Source organism: Rhinichthys klamathensis, unplaced genomic scaffold (assembly GCF_029890125.1).
Source record: "Rhinichthys klamathensis goyatoka isolate OS25496 unplaced genomic scaffold, OSU_Roscu_1.1 h1tg000247l_1, whole genome shotgun sequence".
Lineage (NCBI taxonomy): Eukaryota > Metazoa > Chordata > Actinopteri > Cypriniformes > Leuciscidae > Rhinichthys > Rhinichthys klamathensis.
The window spans coordinates 534,621-556,278 of NW_026606769.1; the positions used below are offsets into that span (position 1 = coordinate 534,621).

General features: G+C 38.9%; 1 protein-coding gene across 2 annotated transcripts in view; it reads right to left on the reverse strand.

Annotated features, from left to right (window-relative positions):
• adam12b (ADAM metallopeptidase domain 12b) overlaps positions 1-21,658 on the reverse strand; it is a 110,642-nt gene that overhangs the window by 75,359 nt on the left and 13,625 nt on the right. For both annotated transcript variants that reach the window (XM_056266344.1, XM_056266345.1), the window contains exons 2-3: positions 19,587-19,693; positions 17,714-17,787 (exon numbers count right to left, since the gene is read on the reverse strand). In XM_056266344.1, coding sequence (XP_056122319.1) covers positions 17,714-17,787; positions 19,587-19,693 — 181 coding nt within the window. The remainder of the gene's footprint in view (positions 1-17,713; positions 17,788-19,586; positions 19,694-21,658) is intronic.

Consider the following 21,658-nt stretch of genomic DNA (forward strand, 5'->3'; position numbering starts at 1 on the left):
TGAAAACTAAGTGAATATTTAATGACTACAATAGTTATTTCTCATTAGAAATGACATCATAAGTTGAAAACGTTGATCAAAAATGTACATTTACACACAAACTGACGACCAGCCGCAACTTCCAGACGCCATCTTTTTTTTCTAGCTCAATTGTCACAGACTGGAAAGCACAGGATTTTGGGATATCAAAAGCAGTTAAGGTTTTTGGCAGACAGGAAGTAAAGCTGACTTTGCATTCGGACATGCCTTGATGCCTTCCAGCCTTGGGATGCGTCCTCCAAATGCAGAATATATCAGTTTTCAGTTTTCAGTTTTTCATGTCTTGTGCTTCCCTTGCCATATGTGTCATGTTCTGATTGGTTCCCTTGTTTCATGTGTCTTGTTCTCATTGGTTGTTTTTGTCATGTGATCCCTATATAGTCCTGTATTTAAGCCCTTTTGTTTGCCATGTTACTTTGTCGTGTATTGAAGTACGCATGCGTTCCATGTTTCCATTTGCCAGGTCTGTTCATAGTCAAGTTTTGTTCATGGTTTGTTTCATGTTTTCGGATCTTTGGACAAATTAAATAAACTGCACTTGGTTTCTCTTCACCATCATCTTCATCTGCTTCCACGTCAGCTTTGCCATCATAGAAATAAATTGCATTATAAAATATATTATAAATAGAAAACACTAACTTTAAATATTAACTAAAAATATTTTTCCCTTTTTTGGATGAAATAAATGCAGTCTTTGAAACATAAGACGCTTTCAAAAACAGATAAAAACTTTTAGACCCCAAGCTTTCATGTGTGGGTCCAGATAATGGATAACACTTACAAGAGACATGTCAAAATGTATATTTTAAAAATAATAATAAAATAAACTGATCAGATATCAAACTTCCCAATATATAAGCTATATACCACACAGAGGTACACAAACCAGGAGTCAAAACTTGGTGAGGAGAAAGTTCACAAACAAAAGAATAAGTGTATACACAGAACGTGGCACCGGGTTATTAAAAATATATCTTCTGGGAAAATCTCACAAACTTGCAGTTCCTCGCTTTCAAAAGTTTAAATGACTTCTGTGAATCGGCTGACTTAGATAAATAAGCCAAGGACTCTTCTAAACAATACACTTCATAAAGCCCATATGAAAAATCATCCAGAAAGGCATAATTTACCATATACTTGGCAATGCTCTATTTCACCCTTATGTTCTCTATTTTTTTTTTCATCTAAGCAGCCTGCTGATGACAAACCAATCCATACAGCGTTTCAAACGAGCTGCGCTTGCTTCATTGAGGGATGGTTAGAACCAAATTACATTAGCATAACTCGCCCTCTGTGCTTCTCTCTTTCTATTTTATTTCTTGCCACCAACTGTGGATAATGCGCTTGCATACACACTGACAAACAAAAAGCACTGATGTAAGCTTCTCCTCATCCCTCTTTCTGCTTATGATTCTGCACCCCTGACAGCTGACCCACTTCACAGAGGTCAAAAGCGGCAGAGTTCAGGCTGTTTTTCTTTAACATGTCTTGCAGGTAAATTACATGTTAATAATATTTATTTATGAAAACAAAACATACAAACAAACAAACATGCAAGTAATTAGGGAGTCTCCAGGGCAGAAGAGGGATTCTGAACTGAATTGCCATGATGTGGCTGGTTGTCAGAGTGTTTCTATACAGTTTCTCAGATGTTCGGGTTGGTTGCCAGGGTGTTGCTAGGTGGTTAGTAGTGTGTTTTAGGTGATTTCCAGGGTGTTACTGTGTGTTGCTATTGTGTTCTGGTTATTTGCCAGAGTGTAGCTATGGAGTTGCAAGGGTGTTCTGGTTGGGTGTTAGGGCATTGCTACTGTATGTGACTGCTAAGGTCTTCAATGAATGAATGAATGAATGAAAATGAATGAATTAATTGTGTAACTTTTAGTGAATTGCTAGGTGGTTGCCAGAGTGTTGCTATGCAGTTGCTAGAGTGTTCTGATTGTTAGGGCATTGCTATGTCATTACTGTGGTGTTCTAGGTAATTGCCTGGGTGTTGCTACTGTATGTGACTGAACACCTGCTCTATGTCACTTTTAGTACACTGCTAGGAGGTTGTTAGGGTGTTCTGGGTGGTTTCCAGGGTGTTGCTATGCTATTATTTAGGGTGTCCTGGTTGGTTGGTTGTTTGTGCATTGCTAGGTCATTACTATGGTGTTCTAGGTGGTTGCCATGGTGTTGCTGATGTATATGAGTGTCTGCTAGTTCGAAGCAGTTGTTAGGGTGTTCTGGTTGGTTGTTAGCGCATTACTTAGTTGTTCTATGTGGTTTTCTGGTATGTTGCTACTGGTGTGGTTGCCATGGTTTTGCTATATGGCTGCTAAAGTGTTTTAAGTGATTTTTAGCACACTCTATGCAGTTGTTAGGGTGCTCTTAAAGCAGTCTGTAGTTGTAATGTAGTGCTCTGTTTTATGGGTGGTACCTGGTTGTTTTCTGCAGGCGGTTGCTAATTTTCACCCATTTTAATGTCCACCAGACAAGGCTACATATCTGATCAATAAACTACAAGAGCCAAGTCATCATTTATGTTCTTAATACAACGGGTGTGGGACAATTATGTGCCAAAGTTTAATAGTAAGGTTAGGGATGACTTCAATTCCATGAGCAATAATTATGAGCAATAATAATAGTGGTTCTTGCTTTATGTATAAGATAAAAAGCTTGTTTCTTTTGTTTGTTTGACAACTTAATTTCAGTATAATAAAAATATGAGCTGTTTTCACATGCTTCTAAAAAAACGTTGTGTTGTCCTGTCATACACTGTCATTAAAAGCTTTGTCAAACGACTTGCTCTTATTATGTTCTCTCTCTCTCCCACATTCATGCACTCCACAACCCCTGATTACACTACACACCATGTCATTAATTTCAGTTTGAAGACAGAAGAAATAATTGAAGCCTCTGAGAGGAGTAATTTGTAACAGATGGAAAGTTTACAAGCGAGTCCACAAGTGAATCCATAATTGAACGTGGCACTGTATACCTCATCTCCTCTTTCTCCCTTTCATTGTTTGCTCTCTCTCAGTCTTTCTATCCTTTTGTATAGTTTACATATTCTATAAAGCCACAAACATTCAAGGTGAAAGACAGCCAACCTCCACAACAATACAAATTGTGTGGAATGTTTAATAACAGGAGCAGTTTATGTCCTAAACTACCTCACACCTTCACCTTTTACAGACACCAATTCAACCAGCACAGATCAGCTGAAGAGTATATTTCCTTGTGCTTACTTCAGAACAGTGGTTCAGAAATAAAAATTAAATAAAGTAAAAATGTGCAAAGAAATATAATAAATAATAACATTAACAAAAATGTCCAGTTCTCATAGCATACAATGTATAAATAATAAAAAAAAACAAGCAAAGAAAATTGGATAATAATATTTCTTAATTATTAAAATATATATCTGTATATATTGCATTTATGAAAACATGTCAGATAAAAAGTAAATTCATCTGATACTATTGTTTTTTCCCTCCACCAGGGTTTGCTGCATTGCCAACTATATCTGTCTGAAAAATATTGATCATCATCTGTGACCTGTTATCACATCTAAAATATGATGAGATACAGTATATTATATATCTAGCACAATACACGATAACTTATATACCTTAGAATGTTCAGATCGCAGATCTCAGTGGATGAATGTTTTTATCATTTACTTTTGACTACTATTAAATTTTATTACTATTTTTTTTACCTTTAATATAACATGCAAAAGTAAGGGGGAGGCTGTATCTTATCAGAAAAAAAACAATATTTCTAATTTGTCATTGTGGCCTCATTTTTAAAGGTCACTACAGGGGCCAAAAACATAGCTGCTAAGTTAAGACTATCTTAAGAACCAATAATCAATTAGATAGGGCTAATCAGTCTTACTTTTCAGATTCAAATAGGACCAATCTACCTTTTTATGTAACTGACTTGTTATGACCCGGCTTAAAGAAAAAAATTAGATGGCTTACTTGTTGTAAGACTATAGTCTAAACAGTTTATGCAACAGGCCAGGTGTGTGTATTGTGTCAGTTGTTGAAGGACTCCTTACTCATTATCCTCACCTTGCTTCCAGAATCACAGGGCCACTCTAATAGTCCTCTGGAAATAGTGTGTTTCTCTCTCTATTGGACTCAGTTCATTAGTTTTGCTTCAGCCTGACATCAGAGCAGAGAGTCAATGATGCCATTCTCACACAAACAACAACGCTCTTCCCTGTCCATTCATGGACACTGAGTCCAAGTTTATTTGGTCATGTTTGCAGTTGTCACAGTAATGACATGTTTTGTGTGCTTGGCTATGCTCCTTCCTGTTTGGATGAATAAAAGGAAGTCTTTGAATGGCACACACTTCTTCTCTTCCTCAGTAACAGCTGTTTGTGTCAGCCAGAATAAGCTCTAAATCTTCCTACAATCTTCCTTCATACAAAGTCCTGTGGACTTTGATCAATTCAGTGTCTGGGGTGTCTCTAATGCCATTATCAAGATTTACAGTCTAAAAGAGGAAGAACACTTCAAGAAAACCAACAAATGAAAAAAGTGACTGACAGCTAACTAAATGTAGGGATGCTACAAGCAAATTTTTTTCAGTAGCGTGACAGAATAGCTCATCAAAATAGTGCAGCTTTTCCAGTAACAAGCTATTTTTACAAGCACTACATTGTTGGTTTTCATGCCACATATTGCTCATGCAGCCTAACAACCGAGCGAGCAGCGGCAATAATCAAACGCACTCTCTCAGAAGGTCTCTCTCTCTCAAGTACCACTGGGAAATCCAATTAATTTGGGGGAATTAGTCTGTTTCGGACGGTGCATTTCAATGAACCGGCTCCAAAAAATGAATTCATACTTTCAGCACATACAGTAATAGGTTTATTAGGTGCATTTTGTGTAAATTCACATTAAAGCCTTCACTAACTGAGTTTTTATCAATCCAAAATGCTGAATGGAGGAAAACGTCTCGGGTTACGACTGTGAAGAGGGAACAAGACACTGCGTCGAGACGCTGTGACAATGCCTCTGCGTGATTGCGTTATGAAGCACTTATGAAATCAGTCCAATGGCGTGACGGAACGTCATGTGACGTCATCGACCAGGAAACAGGAAAGCAGAGAGATCGGGGTAAATGCATACAGACGTGACCTCGGCCACGTCTGCATCATAGCGTCCAGCTCCAGAGGATCTCACCGCCTCGGGGTGGAGTCTCCATTCCTCGGGCCTCGGCCCCTGCCTCGACAGGATGTCTGCTCCTTGATTTAAAAAACCGGGGATGTAAATTACCTTTAAAGAGAGCAAATTCCCAGGAGAATCTGGTGAGCCAGTTTGCATAAGTGACGTGACCTCAGACCCGCCTGATTGTGATGTAAGAGACCACCGATGTGTTGTCTGTGTGGACAAGCACATGATGGCCCCTCAGGTCTGGGAGGAAGTGTTTGAGAGCTCGAAACACCGCCATCATTTCTAGCCGATTTATGTGGCAATAAAGTAGATGGTCCTGCCACAGACCTTGCACCGAGCGACCACTCATGATCACTCCCCAACCTGTGAAGGAAGAGTCTGTCGCTAGCATTACACGACGACAAGAAGCCCCCAACACTGGTATCCGATATTGGTACACTTCGCCCCCGAAAGCGAACCTCCAGGACTTCCTGCGATGAGGATGGATGGCTACATGGAAAGACGCTTCCTTCAAATCTATCGTGACAAACCAGTCCTCGGACTGAATCTGTGACACAATCTGTTTGAATGTAAGCCTCCATCCTTCTTCGGAACAATGAAGTAATGACTGTAAACCCCTGACTCCCTGCTGGGAGGAGGAACCCTTTCTATAGCCTCCTTTCGCAGAAGAGTCGAACCGCTGAATTCTGTAACCCTTTTCTATAGTGAGCAGGACTCAACGAGCTATATTTGGCAGTAGCTTCCACGCTGCCAGAAAATCTACAAAGGGGACCAGTCTCTCGAGACTGGCGTCTGGTATTGGTCAAACAGCCACTTTCGGCACCCTGTAACGGGCGAACCGGCAGGGAACAACCGAACTGACTGCTTTACGACCCTCCTGGGAGAATCGTTCGGGATCGCTGACACCTCAGTGCCCTGAAGTGGCGAACCGTCAGGGAACAACCGAACTGGCAGTGCTGCGACCCTCCTCAGAGAGTCGCTTCCTAGAGGGCGCCGAGGAGAAACGGCCACCGTATTTTGATGAGGTGGAAACCGTTTCTCCCCGGGGGGGACTGCCCTCAGAAGTCAGCGTCAGGACTTCTTCTTAGTCGAAGCGTTCTTCGAGATAACGACTGTCCTCAGATCTGTCTTATCCCAAGACGACTACGGCTGAGACTACTAAAGGAACCAGCCTCTCGAGACTTGTCTCTAGTATAGCGTATGAAGCCAATCCAGCATCCTGAAACGGATGACCAGCAGGGAGATGGGTGCCCATATAATGAGGTGTTATCCATTTCCCCCCAGGAATTCACCATTTATTTCCTCAGAATTAAATGACTACTCAAAGATCAGATGAGTATGTATTTAATTTTCTAAAAAATCAAATACAGCCAAATATCAACCAGAAAAGTAAACATGGTCTGGATGAAAAGCTGAAGAGTATGATAATACAGACATCTAAGTCCTCAAAGATAAGATGAGTACATATTTAATTTTCTCAAAAATTACATGCAGCCAAATTTCAACCAGACAATTAAACACGGTCTGGATGAAAAGCTGAATAGTATGATAATACAGACATCTAACTCCTCAAAGATAAGATGAGTGCATATTTAATTTTCTCAAAAATTAAATGCAGCCAAATTTCAACCAGACAAGTAAACACAATCTGGATGAAAAAGCTGAATAGTATATTAATACAGACATCTAACTCCTCAAAGATAAGATGAGTACATATTTAATTTTCTCAAAAATTAAATCCAGCCAAATTTCAACCAGACAAGTAAACACGGTCCGAGCCACTAGACTCTTATGCAGCCCCGTAATCTATGCGCTGCCTCGGCACAGCAAGATCCAAGATCGAGTCACAGAATCTTTATTGCAGACCCGTAATCTACGCGCTGCCTCTGCAAACGCGAGATCCGAGCCAAAGAATCTTTATTGACTTTCTTCCCTCGAGAAGAAAGCCAACAGGAGCAGAGCTAAAACTCTCTATAGTGCATATGTTACACGTCGGGAATTTATGAATGAACACTGTCAGCCCCCTTTTACTAGAGCTGACGTGCATGCTCCACTCCCAAACAAACAACACATGAATTGGGTGTTTCCCCACTTGTAATGAAGAGAGGGCAGGGAGGAACACACAATCTAAAAAGCTTTGCTCGCCATTATACTCCTGTCTAGATATATAAACATGCTTGTGAACAAACAGCAATAAATAGACAAAGACAGTTTCACACAGAGTGCTTGCTGAAGACACAAAATCTAGTATACTGTTTGTTCCAGGTATGCTTTATAGTTTCCTGGTCGATCACGTCACATGACGTTCCGTCACGCCATTGGACTGATTTCATAAGTGCTTCATGACGCAATCACGCAGAGGCGTTCCCACAGCGTCTCGACACATCTCGAGTTCCCTTGAAAGGGAACATCATAATTCGAGAAGAAAATTATCATATATTAAAATGAATCATAATGAATTATAAAAAAAATCATTTCGACATTTACATTTTAAAGAAATGAATACTTTTATTAGGTATGCACGATATATTGGTATATCGGTATAGGTATAGGCCGATATGTGTCCATTTTTAATGTTATCGTTATCGGCCTGATAAGAAAATTTGGCAGAAATATTGAAGCCGATAAATAATGGATTATTTCCTTCGGCTGAAACATTTCAGATGCACACTGTTCGCCATGATAGTTTTGAATTGCTTGAAATATGATCGAAATCACTTCAATGAAGAAAAAAATACAGTTAAGTCCAACATATGCAGCGCAAGTCTGACATAATAGGCTACATGAAATTATAATGAGAAATGAAAGCGTAAGCGTAAGTTCTACCAGAAAGACTCCATTGCACGTCACTAATTTATAATTCCACGCAACCAATCACAGCTCGACATTGAATATAAAAGACTGATCCTACCGTTCCATGTTGTTGCCCGCAGGTGTCGTAGCAAAGTTTTCGATGCCAATTACGTTTCCATTCAGTTCGCAGAAACAGGCGCTGGCGTTCACTTACTCGCGTTTCGATACCAAACATAACAACACAAGTCACATCGTTGATTTTGATCTCAGCAACTTTCGCGATGCGCGAGTGCGACACACTTGTGTAAGAAACAAACGTGTGGCAGCTTTAAATCTCATGAGAGTCGATCTCCACTCAGTGTTTTTCAAAAAGTTCCCCTTTTACTACGATTAAACTTCATTCAGGTAAGTATATTAACTTGCTACTCTTCTGTTCCCTTCAAGACGTGAAGTTCAAATGTGGTGATGTGGTAGCTTTAAAATAACTGCCGATACTGCAGTCTGCAACGCAACATACTGCAACGCTTTAAACAGTAAACAGTGGGCCGAATTGAAATGGTAAGTGTATGCAAAGATTCACGTAACGTTAACTACATCGTCACGCACTCACGGTTGCAAAATACTATCAACTGGGTTGCTGAATAGAATTTAATCAAGCTTAAGAGTAACTTTGTTATTAAATCGCATATGTATGCCATTACAGCTCGCGCTCCTCATCTGCTCACTCACCATTGTGAGAGACGAGACGAATTGCCTTCCATCTTAAAGGAGCAGTACCTATTAAGGCTATTCAACTTGTTTTGCCCTTCTCTGAATTTGTTATTGTTTCGGTAATGCATTTATGGAGATGTTTTTTCAATCACTTCCCGAGCGCCGGAAAGATCTCGACTTATACCTTGATGATTGCAGAATTCAACTAATAAAAGGGGGCACACTATTTAATCTCAGCTCGTTTTCTGTAAATAAACTATCTCTTATTCGATCATAAATCAACAGCAATTAATAGTTCAAATATATATATATATATAAAAAAAATATATATATATTACAAAAATAATAATACATATAGCCATGTTTTAACAGCGTGCATAGCTCATGCATCCAAGAAAAAGCGTTTCTAACCGTGTTTTACAGGTTATGTGATCAGGGGAATTCGCATCTGTTTCAAAACATTTTAATTTGGCTCGTGGCTTGTCTATTTCCGATTTACGTCTTTCTCCCATCTTTTAAATGTATTTAAGTTTTCGAAAACAGATTCTTCTGGAGTCTCTGGCGTTGTTATATCTAAAGTCTATAATTCCTATTGCCCCTATACCTCTTTGGTCATATCTCAAAGCATGACCACACTTCAATACTCCCTTTTTTTTCATATAAGCGAACGGTCTTCCAATGACAAAGCACTGGTTTTGAACTCATGTAGCTTCCTCCTTAATTCTCCGGTCTTTCTCCACATATATACACTGGGTATTCCTTTCGTATCGGAGCCACAACAACAGTAGCCGAATGCAGCGTTCCCGACTATCCAAATGCTTGGTAGATGGTCGTCCACAGCATACAAGACCTACATCAGATCCGACACGTATGTTCTACTAAATGCTCAACAAGCCCTCTCAACCGACATTCGAGGTAAATTTCTTCGCTAGCTACTGGTGGTGGTTAACAATCCATACATCTATCATACGTCCGCTTTTCACTGCTAACCTGTTTAGTTACACGCAGTCAATCGTGGCCTTCTTTATTTCGTTCTTTACCATCAACTCATCCCATAATTGATTAATGAAGAATAGCTTTGAAAATACCATAATAACAACGCTCCAAGGCTATTCGTATCCTTGCTTATGTCGATCGTAACTTTCGGTTCTGATTGCTGCAATATTTTTAAGCCTATCACAGCTTCTGAAATTCTACGATTACTGCCATTTTATGACCAATCTTGGGCTATTTCATTATGTTGTCGAAGCTTTCGACTTGATTTCGTTCTCGACGCATGAATTCTGCCTATCGAGGCATAACTTGTGTGAGCTTTCACGATTGTAATCCAAAGCCAAATATTTCGTGGCTGATCGCGGGCTTCGTTCATAAATGCATATCGTAGCTTTCCTGGTTGAATCATCTTAACGTTATATCTCTGCCTATTGTGGCTCCTCGGAAAAGTCTTCCTGGCTTCAGCTTTTATCATAATAAATATAAGGTCAATCATGGACCTATTTTACGAATACTGGTATCGTTTCATGGCTAAACGTAGCCTATTACATTATTGCTATCGAAGCTTTCGACTAATCTCAGTTCTGATGCATGAACTCAGCCAATCGAGGCATCAGCTTATCTAGGCTTCACTATTAAACAAGCTTTCATGATTGTACTCTAAGCCAAATATGTCATGGTTGATCACGGCCTTCGTTCATAACGCATATCTTAGCTTTCCTGATTGTAATTATCTTAATGTCATATCTATGCCTATCATGGCTCTTCTGAAAAGTCGCCTTGGCTTCAGCTTTCTATCATCATATATGTAAGGTCAATCATGGACCTATTTTACGATCACTGGTAATGTTTCATTGCTAAACGACGCCTATTACATTAATGCTATCGAAGCCTTCGACTAATCTCAGTTCTGATGCATGAACTCGGCCATATCGAGGCATCGGCCTATCGAGGCATCGGCCTATCGAGGCATCGGGCTATCGAGGCATCGGCCTATCGAGGCATCGGCCTATCGGGCTATGGAGGCATCGGGCTATGGAGGCATCGGGCTATGGAGGCATCGGGCTATGGAGGCATCGGGCTATGGAGGCATCGGGCTATGGAGGCATCGGCCTATCGAGGCATCGGCCTATCGAGGCATCGGCCTATCGAGGCATCGGCCTATCGAGGCATCGGCCTATCGAGGCATCGGCCTATCGAGGCATCGGCCTATCGAGGCATCGCTATCGAACAAGCTTTCATGATTGGAACCCTAAAGACAAATATTTCATGGCCGATCGCGGCCTTTGTTCATAAATGTATATCGTAGCTTTCCTGGTTGTAATCATCTTAATGTCATATCTATGCCTTTCGTGGCTCCTCTGAAAAGTCGCCTGGCTTCAGCTTTTTATCATTTTATATATATAAGGTCAATCACGGACCTATTTTACGATCACTGGTAATGTTTCATTGCTAAACGAAGCCTATTACAATAATGCTATCGAAGCCTTCGACTAATCTCAGTTCCAATGCATGAACTCGGCCATATCGAGGCATCGGCCTATCGAGGCATCGGCCTATCGTGGCATCGGCCTATCGAGGCATCGGCCTATCGAGGCATCGGCCTATCGAGGCATCGGCCTATCGTGGCATCGGCCTATCGTGGCATCGGCCTATCGAGGCATCGGCCTATCGAGGCATCGGCCTATCGAGGTTTCGCTATCGAACAAGCTTTAAGGATTGGAACCCTAAAGACAATTATTTCATGGCTGATCGCGGCCTTTGTTCATAAATGCATATCGTAGCTTCCTGGTTGTAATCATCTTAATGTCATATCTATGCCTATCATGGCTCCTCGGTAAAGTCTCCCTGGCTTCAGCCTTTATCATTATAAATATAAAGTCAATCATGGACCTATTTTTCGATTACTGGTATTGCGTCATGGCTAAACGTAGCCTATTACAGTAATGCTATCGAAGCTTTCGACTTATCTCGATCTGATGCATGAACTCAGCCTATCGAGGCATCAGCCTATCGAGGCATCACTATTGAACAATCTTTCATGATTGTACTCTAAGCCAATTTTTTTTTCATGGCCGATCGCAGCCTTCGTTCATAAACTCAAATCGTAGCTTTCCCGATTGTAATCATCTGTCTTATCTCTGCCTCTTGTGCCTCCTCGGAAAGTCGACCTGGCAACTGCCCTTATCATTTATAAATATATGGTTAATCACGGACCTATTTTACAATCACTGTGATCGTTTCATGGCTATATGTAGCCTATTACATTTATGCTATCGAGCTTTCAACTAATCTCGGTTCCGATACATGAACTCAGCCTACCGAGACATTACAATTGACCGAGCTTTCATGACTGTACGCTAAAGCAAATATTTTGCGCGTATCGTAGCTTCCCTGATAGCAGTTATGCCAATGTGTCATCTCTGCCTTTCGTGGCTCCTCGGGAAGTCGCCTGGCGACAGCCTCATTATTTATAAATGTAAGGTCAATTACGGACCTATTTTTAAAGAAAGACGAGGGCTGGTGCATATGCTATTTAACTTTGCTTTTATTTATTTTCTCCCTATATTCATACCCAGGATGAATGCATCTTAAAATCTCAGCCTATCGAGGCTTCATTTAAAATCTCCATCTCAAGTTTTGGGGGGAGATGTGGCTTCTGTTCATATTCAGAAGATGAGAAGTTCAGCTCACATATAGTGACATTCCCAATTTCGATCTTTTAAAGCTTCTAATCAATTATCTTTATCTCAGTATATCTCATAGGTTTAATCTTTCACATACGGTTCTGACGCATGAACTAAGCCTATCGAGGCATCAGCATGAACTAAGCCTATCGAGGCACCAGCCTATCGAGGCACCAGCCTATCTAGGCACCAGCCTATCGAGGCATCAGCCTATCGAGGCACCAGCCTATTGAGGTATCAGCCTATCGAGGCATCAGCCTATCGAGGCATTAGCCAATCGTGGCTCATTTCATAAACACATATTACATTTAATCTCGGTTCTGACGTATGGACTAAGCCTATCGAGGCATCAGCCTATCGAGGCATTAGCCTACTGTGGCCTCAGACAATCGTGTCTTATTTCATAAACACATATTACATTTAAATCTCGGTTCTGTCGCATGAACTAAGCCTATCGAGCCATCAGCCTATCGAGGCTTAATGAACAGTTTTAATGATTACTTAAAGCCTACTATCATGGGCAGTCGAGGCTTTCGTATGTATGTATCTTAATAACTCCGCCTATCAAGGCTTCGTTAAAATTCCCATTTCAAGTTTTGCGGCCAGACGCGGCTTCGTTCACGTTTAAAAATAAGCTCTGCCCATATAGAGTGACATTCCTACTCTCGATCTTGCTGAAGTCTCTTATAAGTTATCTTATCTCAGAACATATCGTAGTTTTAATCTTTTACGCTCAGTACCTGACTTTAAGATAAGCAATTAAAAGTCGTCTTATTGTCTTCCCTATTTATTAATCCTACTGTATGCCTTTCAGAATCCTCATAGGTATGTATGGAATTCATCACATTTTCCTTACTTTTTGGGGGTAGGCTCCGCCCCTGCCTCTAACATCAGGCAGGACCTACAAGCTAACATTCAGACCCTGACGGAGGACGAGGCCTACGCCAAAGAACTCAGAGACGGAGCTTGTCGAGCATCTACCTTTATTTTCGTCTGTAAACTCCTTTCACAAAATAAATTCTATTTATTTTCTTTATGTCTTTATGGTAGAACATTATAATTGTGTGCTTGGGACATTGCTTTTAATGGTGAGACTTGTTTTTGTAATCAGGCTCTCAAAAATGATAAAAAATTATTTTTGAGAAATATAAAGAATTATTGGTTATCGGTATCGACCAAAATTTTCATACCGGTGCATCCCTAACATTTATTCAGCAAAAAATGGATTACATTAATCAAAGTGACATTAAAACAAAACATTGGAACGTAGTGTATCTATATTCCCTAGTGTATTTTGTCATGGTAGTATAACTTGACTCTTGGTGCTACCTTTTCAAAAGAATAGCTTTAACTACTTTAAACTATGAGTAGCTTGTAGGTTGACAAGCTATAGTTTCAAGTTAACTTCACAACAATGCTAAATTATGTGGCTTTAACAAGCCTAAAACACTGTACACATGCTCTCACTGTGACTGACTTTTTCCTAATTTATGGTAAGTGTTTTCACTCAGTCTTGAGAGGAACGTGGCGCTTAAGAGAATTCAGCAAATTAAGTGGAGCAAAGCTACAACTTCACTGGGCAGCTGCTGATTAGAGTCTTTTAGCGTTATAGTGTTTGCTTCAGATGCCATTTCTTTTTGGAAATCCTTTGGATGAGCAATCAAAGTCAGCATTGCTTTCCTGTTCGTTGTGAGTTAAACCCAGTTCAAGGCTGTTGTTTAAACTGTGTTGTATTGCTGATCTGTGCTTAGAGAATACAGGGAGGACAAATCCATAGGGTAAAACAACAATGATTATCAAATGAATGAATCAGAAATGAGTTCAGGATGAGGTAAGACAAAATTCAGAGAAAGATGGGAACTATCAAAGCTCTTTTATCAAATGCACTCGAGTGAATAAATGAGATCTTTAATTTTACTGTGGCTTGAGAAGATCCACACACTGGCACACAGGCTGTTTTATTTGTTGCGGTGTTGCCACTTGTTCATCTGCCATTAATATGCAGTGAATCACTTTGCATGTGTAATAACACTTTCAAGAACTGACACTTCTTTGTAAAAAAGGCTCATATAAAACACTGTGGAATTGCAGCGGATTTCAAAAACTATCCAAATATGTTTGTATAGTGGTGTCTTGATGGTTATGATTGCTGTGATGATGGGCACACAAAGCTTTATGAGTGTCTTTCCTTTAGGTTGTGCTTTTATATATCTGGATGTGTGATGTTATTTGTTGTGTGTTTTTGCTGTGCATGGGAAAGAGTTGAACTCAGCTTAATGTACAGAGAAGGTCAGCCTGTACCAGACGTCCCTGGAGTTTCTTTGTTGGCTCGTTGGTTCTTTCTGTCTGCCTGTCTATCTATTATGTATTATATATGTGTTACTTTTAACATTCATGTTTTTTTTTTTTTTTTTACATATGTAAATACAATGTGTAATTTGCATATTAAACACATTTATACAAAGACAAACATGTTATGTCTATAAATAATTACATACATGATATACATGTCAAAAATATATTTATGTATACATAAATAAACATATTTATAAGGATTAGATTATGTAAATATATACAAATATAATTTTAATTTTTAATTCCATATACATCTATATGTTTTTACTTCATATGACAATATGTACATATAATTAATTTGCATATGGGCTAACTCGTACACATATGCTCTCAGATCCATTCAAGAACATATCAATGCCACACATAATTCTATATCCAGTTTTTTTACTTCAGTTGAGATTTACATTTGAAATTCAGCTTTTTAAGGTTTCAGCTGCTTAATGCTTCAAGCTGTAGAGTTTCACGCTGCTTGAGTACCTCTTACTGCATTAGCCGTTTACTGTTAGCCCAACATTTTTTTGCAAAATGTATTGCAATATAAAATACATAAAATATTAAATAAGAAAGTGTTACATCATGGTTACATCACACATTGGTCAATAATGCTGAAATAAACCCTGTGCTAATTGCGCTTTTCCATGCAGTTACAGGACTGGGGCTTTTCAGCTATTTAAGCTTTTGCGCTATATATTCAGTCTTCTAAAGCCATATGCTAGCTGCCTAACAGAGGTGGAAAGTAACGAATTACATTTACTCGCGTTACGTAATTGAGTAGTTTTTTTGTGTACTTCTACTTTTTTAAGTAGTTTTTAAAATCTGTACTTTTACTTTTACTTAAGTATGTTTTCTTTGAAGTATTGTACTTCGCTACATTTGAAATCGTATCCGTTACTGAGTAAAAAAAAAAAAACACACTCCGGAAACTACTGCATTGATTGAAGGGCGGGAGAACAAACGCGCAAAAAAAGGTGACGCAGACACAGCTGAAGCTGAAACCGAAGCGCCACGCGAATTATGGCCAGTAGGAAAATACTTTGTAGAAAAAAAGCGTGGTTGTCTTCGAGGATAGATATCCAATTTGCAAAAAATGTGGACGCAAAGTGGCTGCAAAAGGAGGACATAGGACACCATCCCTCCTGCAGATAAAGGTATGTCCCCATGTACGTGATCCAGAGGGAACCCCGGAATCCAGTCATGAAAATGAAATTTACATAACGCAGATGTCACGTAAAACACGCAAAATAATGGATGGATGAATACATGGAAAGTAGAACTGTGCAATAAATCCAATCGCGACATGGTCTGTGAATATTTAAGCTTAGCACAAAAATACTGCATGTAAATATAACCCTATTTGTTCTGCTGAGCTGCGCCGCTTTGTCTACTACATAGTCAAGTAGGCTACGCGTGACATTCAGAGTCTCACAAACAATTTGAGGATATGAATACATGAACATTTCCAGAGCTGCTCTGAGAGAACGCCTAATGAGCATTTTCATAATTTTATTTGAGATAAACCATTGTCAAATACACTTTGAAACACTTTTTTTACACTTTTGGTCTTCACTACAACCCGTCAAAATTAAAGTTTGGTTTTACTAGGAGAAATTAGGACAGAAATATATTACTATTATAGGCATACAATAGAACGTAGCCTAGTTCTCTAAATAATAACAACAATAATAATACATTTTATTTAAACATTATTTAAAGGAATATATTTTTTGTCCATGGTTTAATTTAGTAAATCTGTTTTTGCAGCGCTTCCCCAAAAAATAAAAGGACACAATTTTAAATTTACATTTGATTACAACCGTTTTTGATCATATATTTGGATTAAATCATAAAAAGAAACATTCATTTTCTGAATAAAATGCATTTCATAGGACAATATTTTTTAAACATTTTAATAAATTATTAATGTTAAAAATAAGTTGTTAATCTAATTCATTATCAATTATCAAATTTAATTGATTAGACATGTTTTATTGAAATTTTAATAAACAAAACAAACAAATGGTTTCAAGTTTGTTATAATAATTTGTTCAACCAAAAAAAAAATCCTGTTTTCATTAAAGGGGCACTTCACCTCTGGGAAGATGAATGTGTATTTAAAATGGGTCATTTATGTAGAAGAAATGTGAAATTATTTTTGAATTTGGAGCTTTCTAGACTGAGAAAAGCCAGAAAATGTATTTTTGGCTTATGTGGATGAAAGACAACAACTCCCAGAATGCAATTGCTTCGCTGCCCTAGGAGGCCACGCCTACCGGTAACAGAGCGCAGTAGTTAAACAACAAGCCTAGGCTAGTGAGTCTCCGTGATGAGTCTGCCCGGGTTTTTCGAGATCGCCCATAATGTCCAGGATTCGGCTTTTGCGTTCTACAGTCGCCATTCATCATGTTTACATGGCGAGCAGGATGACGCTAGGGCCGCGGGAGAACGGCGCGAGGCCGGTGGCGTGATTACCGATGAGCGACACCTGTGAGACGCAAGTGACCCTTTAATTGAATCCTGAAGTGACCCTTTAATTTAACTGTCATTTTAACTGATGATAATAATAATAATAGCAATACACATAATTTAATAATACAGTTTATTTAATAATTAATTAATACTGTAAATCATGATATTTTCTGAGACGTTATCATACTGTGAAAATCTCATACCATTACAAGCCTACACGGGAGAGTCCCCCACCCGCAGTAAATTTTAAATGAGCTACTTTTTACTTTTACTTGAGTAGATTTTTAGACCAGTACTTTTACTTGTACTTAAGTAAAATTTAATTGAAGTAGTAGTACTTTTACTTGAGTAGAATATTTTATTACTCTTTCCACCTCTGCTGCCTAATGATAGCTTAAGTTACTTTTTCGGTTGAGCATGTAGTTTTGTAAAAAACACTGTGTGTCTGATCATGTGTGTGGCGATTTAAGAGTCAGGAGTGTTGCGAGGGAGACTTACTGGTTCTTCTCCACAGATAAAATCAGCTGTTGTCCTTCTGCAAGGATTAGGATGCGCAGCAAAACAGGAGGTGTCTAAATAAATGAAAAACAAAACAATCACTTCATGTCCTGTTTTCCCGTTTCAACCAATTTACTCTAAACCCTGCAGCTTCCCAATTGAAACACACACACACACACACACACACACACACACACACACACACACACACACACACACACACACACACACACACACACACACACACACACACACACACACACACACACACACACACACACACACACACACACACACACACACAGAGCCTTCACACCTTTAAATGACTTCCAGTTTTGATCCAGTGCACCAGACAGAGCCATAGAGCCAAAAAGAAGCCCTCCAAATGTCATTTTGCACATAATAATGTGTCAAGCACTGCACAGGGCCAAAGCTTGTGTGTTCATGTATAGCCACTGCATCTTCATTCACTTGACTTATTCAAAGACATGAGGAATATGAACTGAGTTGTACACACAAATATAATTTAAACATAAACCGATTCTTGATAAATTATGATAAACAAGCCAGCAGTGTTGCCAGAAAAGTTCAAGTGAGTGAATCTTGGTGAATCGGGGTGGACCTCTATGCTGTAAATGTTCTCAGAATTTATTGTGAATTTTATATATGGCTTTTCCTAGCCTATATGATACAATATATTTGTTTTTCGCAACCTAATGTACAATTGCACCGTTGTAATTTATGGTATTATCTTGCTGTTTTGTGTGTGTGTGTGTGTGTGTGTGTGTGTGTGTGTGTGTTTATGTTCAAATATGTGTTTACTTACAAAAAGTACCATGATAATACTTAGTTTTTTTGGACATGGCCCTATGATAATTCCATGTGTGTACAGTACATCTGTATTCTTCTGTTTTCTGTGCACATTATTATTTTTATTTTTTCACATCGCAAAACAGATTCATGCATGTGTGTACTCCTGAAATATTTCTGAATAACTCTTTTTTCTTACTAAACAGCTGAAAGAGCATATCTTCCTCCATTACTCCAGCTGGACTGATTTGGCTTTGGGCCATCAGTCGGGCCACTCATGGTGCAGACCGACAGGTCCTTTATTCTGAGCTGGATTTCCTCCCTGAAATACACTACCCTCACCACAACCTCAATCTACACCAGCAAATGTTTAATAGCAATCACCTCGGAAAGCAAAGCAAAGCCAACCATTCGCTAGCACTGCATTTTCATGACATACAAAACTTTTTCCTAACAATGCATTAAAGACATCCCCAACATCTCAGACAGTTATAAAAAGCTCTGGGTGTCGAGTTTTCAATGCCTAAGCCTCCGAAACGGGCAGTGAAATGGACTCTAAGTGCTATGTGCCAGAATCAGACATTGCTCTGAGCTACGGAAGACGTTTGACTGTAATATTCACTGGAGCTCGAGTAACTCAGTGCGGAGACTGGAATCAATTAAGCCTTAATGACGAAGACCATGTGACTTTTTGCGACAATGTCGCCACGGCTTCAGGCACTTAATCTAATCTAATGTACTCCAAAACAGTTTTCAAGATTCATCACCTCATCACTCAGCCTTTGTGCCTCTGGTGCCGTTTGGCAGTCAGGCCTTTCACTCATTTTCACAAATTACCCTTTTAGAGCTAAAAGGCTATGGCTCAATAATGATACTGACTATGGGAGTCATACAGTACATTGTGAACTAATTTGTACCGTAGTCTAATGTTATACCATTTCGAACTGAAGTGAACTTGCACTGGACTCAATATATTATTCAATGCAAGTAAAGAAGTGCAAATGACTTTCTAGAGGTTTAGGGAAAAACGGTGAGCAACAATATATACCGTGCTCTTTCTTACCCTGGAGCGGAGCCAGCTGATTGGGCGCTGCTCTGTTCCTTCCAGCAGTAGCGGTGCCATGGTGTGGTAGTGTTTCAGTTTGTCGAGCACACTTTTTAGTTGCCTCCCTGCACAAGCGACAAAAAAAAACCTCCCATTAGGGTTGCAGTGGATACCAGAAACACAATATGTGGTGCTGCTGAGCTCTCTCTCTCTCTCTCTCTGTGTGTGTGTGTGTACTGGAGGCAAAAAGTTCAAATGACCAAAAGTTAAATGTGGAATTGCAAACTGAAGACAGCAGTAAGTATGCAGTGCTGCAGTAAATTAGGACCAGTATAAACAGACGCTGAGATAAAGACCATTAACTCAATAGAAAACCTGGAAGAGAATTAGTATTAAGTCATGGGTTCCCTCAGGATTTCTAATGTTTTTTTAGGATGGCAATTTCAAATTATGAGTAAAATAAGGTGCCCTATGCAACAAAATTCCATTACTGAACATTCAATTGTTGCCTTACCACAATTCACTATGCTTAGCCTACAATAATGATTCATATTTTGAGTGGTCGGACGTCTGCCAACCATATTCAAATAAATGTGGTGTAGGATTTACTTTAAAACAATTTTCTCTCAGAAATTTCTAGTAAATTTCACAAATAATTACAAAGAAACAGCAAGTAACACATTGAATCAAACATGAAATTTTGAAGTAGAAAGACTATAACAGTATTTTCTTGTAAAACATACTCCAGTAATTTTTTTTACAACTTTGAAAAACAGTGTATAATAAAATGTTATAAGCCATGAACCAAACCACACACATTACAAGCTTTGATTTAAAGCTATACTGTTTATATAGTAATTTGAGTATATTGTGTATCTGATGGCTTATTGATTAACAACCAGTAGATCTATATTATTCTTTTAAGGTTTAAAGTTATCACTAAAATTTCAATTCCTCTATGGTGAAAATGGAGATTTATTATTCTGGACCCCAACTATTTCAAACTATGGAGGCAGATGTAGTACTTGCTAAGTAACCTTATACCTACAGTAAGTACCTTAACCACATATGGTGATAGAGAGGCAAATGTTTTGTAGTGAAGCTTCAATATTACCAGGAGAGACTTTTACCTGAAGGGACAATTGTGGTCTATGATATGAAATTGTTTGTGTGCTTTTAAAATGTTAATTGCTAACACGTTGCTGCTTACAGTTATGGAATACAATGATACATCAAGCACATAAACCCACATCCTTGCAAGCATTCTTTTCAAATATTAATGGAAGCCCATGTATTTGAAAACTGAAAGAACTTTCTGTGTAAAGAACAAGGAGTTAAGTTGTCTGCTGTGTTCCATTCAACTCATAAAGTCTGAATTTTCAATGTCATATTTGAACATGGAAATGTGCAACAGACCTGCACTTGATAGAATTTCAATTTATAATCTCATAAGGAAACTCTGATACTTGCGAATGATGTAAAGTGAACATGGCTGCACCCTGAGAGAATTATATTCACTTTTATCTGTATACTATGATGAATCAAAAGAATGCTTGATGAATTAGCATTTCAGGTTGGGCTACAATTTGATTTCATAACTGAACAAGTCTCTAAAAAATTTATGAAAAACAATGAATGTATGGGTATGTTGAGTGCATGTCATAATTTGACGTCAGTATTTGTATGAGCTATAGAGGAATGGGGTCCAAAGGTTTGAGGCCCTTGATAAAAAAAAAAAAGATAAAAAAAGCTTATTCTTTTAGTACAAAATTTCATTCTTTTTCTTACACTGGCATGTAATGAATGAGAAGAATGATAAACTTGACTTGACTTGCTTCTGTGTTTCGTGAGTGTAGTTGCGTCATCAGTCTAAATCAAAAGGCTTCTCTCTTCTTTCCCCTCAGTGAAAGCGTTGTGCCCCCACAGGGCCAAAGCGTTCCATCCTCAGCTGAACCTCAACACTACGGAATCCATTATGAATGAGGGCGACAGACATGGAAAGAGAGCAAGAAACGGAGGGGGGGGTGTGTGTAAGAGAGACACATAGGCACACAATAGAGCAGTGCAGCCTTAAGAGCGGCAGAAGCAGC